Source organism: Photinus pyralis, unplaced genomic scaffold, assembly GCF_008802855.1.
Source record: "Photinus pyralis isolate 1611_PpyrPB1 unplaced genomic scaffold, Ppyr1.3 Ppyr1.4_LG1, whole genome shotgun sequence".
In the NCBI taxonomy this organism is placed as follows: domain Eukaryota; kingdom Metazoa; phylum Arthropoda; class Insecta; order Coleoptera; family Lampyridae; genus Photinus; species Photinus pyralis.
Window position 1 is genome coordinate 45,038,483 of NW_022170249.1, and position 7,460 is coordinate 45,045,942.

Consider the following 7,460-nt stretch of genomic DNA (forward strand, 5'->3'; position numbering starts at 1 on the left):
ATCGATTTGTATTTAAAAGCGCCTACCATATGGTGGTGCCATCTTTGAAACTGCGACACTAGGATTAAGTTGGAAATAGAAGGTGACTGTTTTATCACTTCTAATTCCTCTGCATGATGTCAGCACATACAGACATTTTCAAACTTGAATTCATGAAGCATTGACTTCAATCAGTGACAAAGAGAATGAAATTTAATTTATATTAAATGAGCCGAACAGATATCTTCAGTTTAGTAACGTAGGAACAAGTGGAGTGGATGTTCAATGCGAGCAGCATGCATATATATGCATAAAATAAAAAAATAAAAAAAAAAGGAATTAGTGCCTCATAGGTGCTACACGAGATATTGTCGAGTAACTCATGAATTACGTTGAAATTCTGACCATAAATCCCAACTCTGAAAGTGAGTGCTATAGAATTAATTCAATTTGGCCGACCTCGATAGTGGGATGCAGATGTAATCTAATTGATTATATTGAAGGCAGAGAAGTGGACGTAATGGCACCAAACGGTGAATAAATAGTGGGATCGGTTGAGTAATTTGAATCAGTCCCTTTGGATTAGGTATTGACGGAGTTTATTACTCAATATATTAAACCTTTTCGCGCATCAGATTTCATTTCCCCCTAAAAGACTTTCTTTGTGCCCACAGTATGTACGTAATGTTTATTACCTACTTCATCTAAGTACATTGTAAAATTAACATAGATATCTAGATCAAGTTTTTTAATCTTAATGGGCTGTTTGTAATAGGACTGCAATTCAATTATTTACGCTAGACAGCTTCGAAGTACCATATAAGGCAGATAAGGCGCAAATTGAACCAAAATCGGTACCACTTTTCATTCGAGCTACAAGATAAGACAATGTACGGAATCTGGATATTATTAGCAAGACATTGTTTAGTAGGTACTCAGTAACTTTACGCACAATTCAACAATTTCGCCAGAAGTAAGAGTCACTCTGGGTGCTTTGGGCATGTTGTACTGTGTACAGACCAAATTTCAAGTTGTTAGATTATGTTTGTGTTAAAAAATGGAACAACAAATCATCTTTGAATGTCTCGTTAAAATAAAACAGCGCTTTTTTGTGTGGCAGATCAGTATTCTGTTCGCCAGTTTCGAGTCCACTATCAATAGGGCCTTGTGGAAGGCTACCACATTCCTTTTATGGGTACCCACTTCCGACTTCCCGTCCACCCACAATTCGCGTTTAAAGCTGTCACTCCACCATCAGTAACATCTTGGACAATCCAAAATTGGAATAGGGAAGTGGACTAGTTTAAACGGAAAAATTTACGTGTTTCATAACAGCTAAACCTGGCTTTTATGATATTTAGACCAACATTTTTGGTTCTTACTGTAGTTTCAGTTTTATGAGATTGTAATGTCTGTCCGTTCGTACAATCATCATTGAGACAACTACACCAATGTGCAATAATATCGAATAAACAAAAATAATTTAACAAACAAACTTATGAATGACATGCTCATTGCACAGATAAGTTTGTCAATCAAATCTACGCAGATAAAAATAGAATAAAAGCTAATCGTTGGATTAGCAGTGTTTCTGTAAACGTGTAAAGATAATAGAGAAGATAACTACCTACTTACATTTCATTGTTAGTATTAAAAATAAATAGGTAATGTTATCTTCATAATCAAATCAATTTTAACTGCCGCTTTTCGGAGAAGGAGTTATGAAAGATACTGTCCGTGAACCATCAAACTGAGATCTTTCTTTCGCAGCAACTTTAGTGATTTAGCCGAATTGTGGACTTGACGTGCTTATTGATTGTGTCACTCGTGTATCTTATCATGGATCAGAAAAACACTTTTACTTAGCGCCAAAAACAAAGGTATCATTGCGACACGCGTTATAACACGTGTCGAAATGGAAACGATACATATCGATGTTATTTGTTTGTTTTTAGATAACTGTATTGGTACCTATAAATGAACAACTGACACGAATGGCCAAATAAAGTACTTACCCAGAATAAACTGATTTAGTTTCAGTTTCGCAATGACTACGTTGGGAAATGATCTTCCTTTTTGCTTGGTTGTGGGTGTGTTGATAACCAAGTTACTTATGTTAGTTATTCCGAAAATCTTAGGAGGTGTGGCACTGTGATTTCCTGATGGACCATATTACGATAGCGGAAACAGAAAAATAAAGGTTAAAAACGCGGTCACTCGAAAGCGCATTTTCCCCGCACAGAATCAGTAATAACTCGGCAAGGAAGTGACCAAACCTATTAAACTTTTGGCGTTCTGGTCTCTGGGCTACTACACCGTATAGGAAAGAAACCACAACAAAAAAAACCTTAACCTGGAAGCCTAGTAGTAGTACAGACGGACAGACGGACAAAGTGCAGACAATAGCGTTCATTTTCCTTTTGTAAAATGCGCTAAAAATTGTTAAAACTGTTTCTAGAATAGAAACATTTACCTACTCCATCGACCCCACCTACCCAACTATAAACAAATCTAACCTCTGCTTGTGATGCGTCATTCAAAGGTCTATAAAAATCGAAGTTAAACTTGAAGAGCAAATTTAATTAACAGTCGGTTCAGTTGTAGAAAAAATATTGTATATAATATTTGACTGATAGTCGCCTCGTCAAAATACCTTCAGTCTCAATGCGCGAAATTGAACTTCGCGCTCTTGTTATATAAATAACTATTATTATAATTGTTATGTGGTAGTACCTACCTACCTAATTATCGATTGTCACTATATTACAGAAATATTTTTTGAAATTATTTTACTTATAAACAGGGACAAATTGTCAAGGGGCGAGTTACATATAACGAGTAGTGCGAGAGCGCGCACGCCTTTTTTATATACTGGTACTACTACTAGAGCCGTTTTGAATACATATGGAACGGTACTACTGCAAGGGATGCGCTTTCACGACTGCGATATTCACTTTAGTGCTTATTATGTACTGTGTGTAATCCAAACTAGGATGGCTAAAGTGGTTCCAAGCCGGCGGGTTTAAGTATGCAGCTCTTTAGAAATCATCAGATATCCACCCCAATTGACGAGTAAAAAGGTTAACCGTATAAGAATTCCAGATCTTCCACATCGAAGAAAAAATTGTAAATAAAGGTTAGCTTTATGTATTTTGTCAAATTTACTCGATCCTTGGTTAAAGATAAATATTGATCCGTTGGACTATTTAGTACAGTAAACTCTTAAATGAAGGATCTTAAAGGAGTCGAAAAAATGTCATATTGTTTATTTTTAATGTGTGTGGCCATAGAGGAAATACAATGGTGTGGCAAAAAAGAACCTCCTGAATTTGATGTCAGTTTTAATTACATTTTCTTTTTCGAAATCAAAGGGATTCTATAAACCTCACGGTGAATGAAAAAGTAAAATCAAAGGTTTGATTAAAGTATAAACTTACTTATGTAAATTAGCTGCAATTCTAATATTGCGGTGATCTAAAGGTCAGGTCATTTCAAAGTAAATTTTAATTATCCCAAATTGTGACAGGTAGATTTATTAGTACCTAAGTGAAAAGTTATTGTAAAAAGGGAGAAGCACATTCCTAAACAACTCTTAACATTTTCTGATTTTCATTAATATACGTGATGTACCATATTGGTGTTATTATTTTTGCCGAACAGTAAAAAATAAAAAAAAAACCCATTTGCGACACAGTTTGAAAACTAAATTCGTTATTAAGATCCAGGATGTTCTATGATTTCTACAAATCTAAGCCCTTGTACCGATTGTGTACCTAAACAAAGATTACTTAAACCAAAGAGTAACTAATCAATTATTTAATTGACCTTTCTAATATATTCCTGAGGACAAAAATATTTCATTATACCTAGGTACTTCGCTTGCAGGCTTGATTTCTGAAATTGATTTCAACGTAGGTAAAATCCTCATTTGGAATTCCTACATAATACATGAAATTATGTAAAAGTTTAAATATACAGGAACTGAAACCTTTTTGTGTCAGTTATCCCTCTTGTATTTATGATATTGAAGACAAAATGTGCCATATGAGGTAGATCGATGCAATGAGAAAAATATTTATTTATTAACCTACGTAAATATGTATCAACCTTAAAAAGTTAACAAGTTGGTTTATTAAATGATAACGATAATTAAATAAGCTTTGATATGGTTATCAAAACACCTTAATTTGATTTTATTAAGAATAAAAATATGTAATAAAGGATAGCTACTTTGTAGTACCGTTGAGTGACCTAGATCCTTCACTCAACGGTAGTACCTAGAATAAATACGTAGGTATATAGGTAGGTAGACGCTTTAAGAAAATGTATGTAATAAAATTTGATATATAATTTATGAGAGCACACTACAAGTCTTCTCCATATAACGTTAATGGTATAATGAGCAAAGTTATAAATATTCATCTAAACCGAAGCGCAAAACATAAGCAGAAAACAAAGACTTCAAATTATTTCCAGGGGGTTGCAAAGCGTGTCACCAAGTGGGTGAATCTAATATAACAATCTTTTCACAGTCATAGCTGAAACCATAGTTATGCATACAGTCGCCGCAAAAGCGTTCAGAATGTGAAATTATAAAAAGCCACGCTCAAAGTTACCCTTGCCGCAAACGGCAGGGTAGCATTCTAATCTTGATAAAGGTGTATACATTGTGCAGAATATTATTTACCTAACAAACAAAGACATACTGACTCCACCCATTTCAGGCCACTGGTTAATGATAACATGATAGCGTGACAACCACGCCTAGAGTAAATGGTGGGAAATATAAGGGTAGAATTTAAGGGGTAAATGCTGAAACGTGTTGAAATTGATTTTATTAAGGTGGTACAAGTTTGAAAGCATTATTATAAAAATTGGCACTGTGGATATAAAGCGGACATTTTCTTATAACGAAACACTAATTTGTATACCTCGCGAATCCACCCTGATAGTAATACAGCATAAGTAAATGTTATGATACCTGCTAAAGTAGGCACTGAGATTTAGATTAGCTCATTATCTAAATTTAACGTTTTGGCTCCGGAAAAATAAACGAGGAAAATCAACATTACGTGTTTTGGTTAATACTGAGCAAATTCTCTCTAAGGTTTCTTATCACCCTATAGTAAATATTATATCAAAATTACAATCTTGTCTGTGCTCTCCTGCAAATTCAAACAACAAATATCTTGAAACGAGTTTTTATTTTTTCTTAAATAAAGAACTGCTGAAATCGACCCTTAACCGTAGTTCGGGATACCTATCACTCTGAAGATGCAATAAATAATAATTTAGAATCAAATTAATTTGTAATTATAATCCGTATACTTCAGCAGCCCAAACCCTTATAAATCCCAGAGTAGTAAACCTGATGTAAAAATGTGCAAATCCCAACAAGCTGATCCAGAATCCTGAATGTAGAGGGTGGAATGACTGGGGGTAAACGGGCGTGTCCTAACTTTAACCCCCCACTCTCACCACTTTGTTTTCATTCTAAGCTTGCCGGAAATGTGGTGGCTTGAACCATCATTGTTCTTGTCAAGATAATATTGGTATAACATTTCTAGAATACAGAGGTTGCAAACGTTATCCTCTTATCACCGATACTAATACTGATAAGACCCTAATAAAATATTATTTAACTCAATGGTAAAAGATACGAAATTTGTAAATGCAAACATGAAGTGTTTTCATAAATAATGATAAAGATTTATCAGGAAATGAAAATAAATTGGAAGTGCCGTTTTTTATTATTAGTAATCAATAACTGAAAGGTAATCAAAGTTGTATGCGTGAACAGTATACTTTTTCGCGGTTTAATCTTAATTATGCGAATAAACATTCATAAAGTTAAGTTCATTTCGAAATAACCGTGTGCGAATCCGTACTAAATTAAGAAGACGTCGAGCTTACACATCTAAATTGGAAGTTTTAATGTAGTGAAGAAGTGAGTGAGTTAATGTTAATAATGGACGATGGGTGCCGTCTTTTTGACCCACGTGATTTACACCAAACGGAGATGCTACTAGAACGATACCCCACGTCAGAAAGTCCACTAGATCTGCGTGGTCAACAGGGAAACCAAATAGAAGGTAATAAACAGAAAGATGATATTTATGGTAAAGAAAAAGCATCCCCGAAAAAATCTTCGAGTCTCATCAAACCGCCTTACTCCTACATTGCGTTGATTACAATGGCAATTTTACAATCGCCACACAAAAAACTAACGTTGAGCGGTATTTGCGAATTCATAATGACAAGATTTCACTATTACCGTGAGAAATTTCCCGCATGGCAAAATTCTATTCGGCACAATCTTTCGCTGAACGACTGCTTTATAAAGATACCACGTGAGCCTGGTAATCCAGGGAAAGGTAACTATTGGACTCTTGATCCTTTAGCAGAAGACATGTTTGATAACGGTAGCTTTCTGCGAAGGAGAAAGAGATACAAGCGACCATCACCGACGAATTTGCTACTGCGGGACCACCACAGCTCCGCAATGGTAGCCTCATTTTTAAATCAGGAAAACTACCAACACGGACTGTTTTCCCACCCGAGTTTACACAACCCATACTCATACATTCCCAGTTTGCCAACGAGTCTACCGAGCGGGCTGCCCTTTTTGCCTCCGTTGGATCTGGCCCGATTAGGTTTGGGACATTTAAATATCCTTCCCCAGCCGTCTATATGTAAGCCGGTTCCGGTACAACCTCCCAGTGTTACGCCGGTTTCCGACGTTGACGACATCACCAGTACCGAAATTTACAAAAAGGCGAAGAGTGGATTTTCGATAGAATCGCTTATCGGAAGTGAAGAGGACAAACAAAAACCTTTACATATTGTAAATATACGCTCTGAAAGTCCCGAACCGATTAATATGTCGCCAAAATTTGTACCGATTCATAATCAAGTTTCAGCGTTTTCTCCTTTGTCGTCATCAGATGATTGGACTAGGTGAAATTATTCCTGTGATGATTGAATCGGTAAAACTGTACGGGATCAGGCAAGTGTAAGTGATAGAGATGCTCCTTGATTTAATCCAAAGCCAAAGATATTAATTTTGTGATTACGAAGATGCAATATGTCGTAGAATTGTACAAATTATATTATAGAGTGTGTGTGCGTAAAATGTATTTAAATTATAGAGTGACTGTTAGAATTTCTCGTAATTTACAATCATTAACATTCCAAATCCTTTTAATTTTGAAGGAATATGCTAAATCAGTCTCAGGCGTATTTCTTGTGATCGCAGAGATTTCCTTTGTAAAACTTGTCGTTTTTTGTATGTTATAATTTTCATATTGAATATAAAAATGTACATAACTAATCATGTAGATTTGTAAAATGTTAGCATTACATTACAAATAGAAAATAAATTATTTCTGCGAAGACTACCTACTGAACATTTTGACGTTTTATTTCCTGCAACAATAGTAGAGCGTCGGAATAAAATTTCGACGTCGAGTAGTTACAGCTCC

At 35.3% G+C, this 7,460-nt stretch overlaps 1 protein-coding gene across 1 annotated transcript; it reads left to right on the forward strand.

Annotated features, from left to right (window-relative positions):
* The first annotated feature begins 5,564 nt into the window (after positions 1–5,564).
* LOC116160003 (forkhead box protein D3-like) lies at positions 5,565–7,251 on the forward strand. Its single transcript, XM_031473119.1, has one exon. The coding sequence runs from the start codon at positions 5,939–5,941 to the stop codon at positions 6,938–6,940; it is 1,002 nt and encodes a 333-aa protein (XP_031328979.1). The 5' UTR covers positions 5,565–5,938; the 3' UTR covers positions 6,941–7,251.
* Positions 7,252–7,460: the final 209 nt, after the last annotated feature.

What these genes read in the sequence shown, in the direction of transcription:
- LOC116160003 (XM_031473119.1), top strand. Translation starts at nt 5,939, where the DNA reads ATGTTAATAATGGACGATGGGTGCCGTCTTTTTGACCCACGTGATTTA.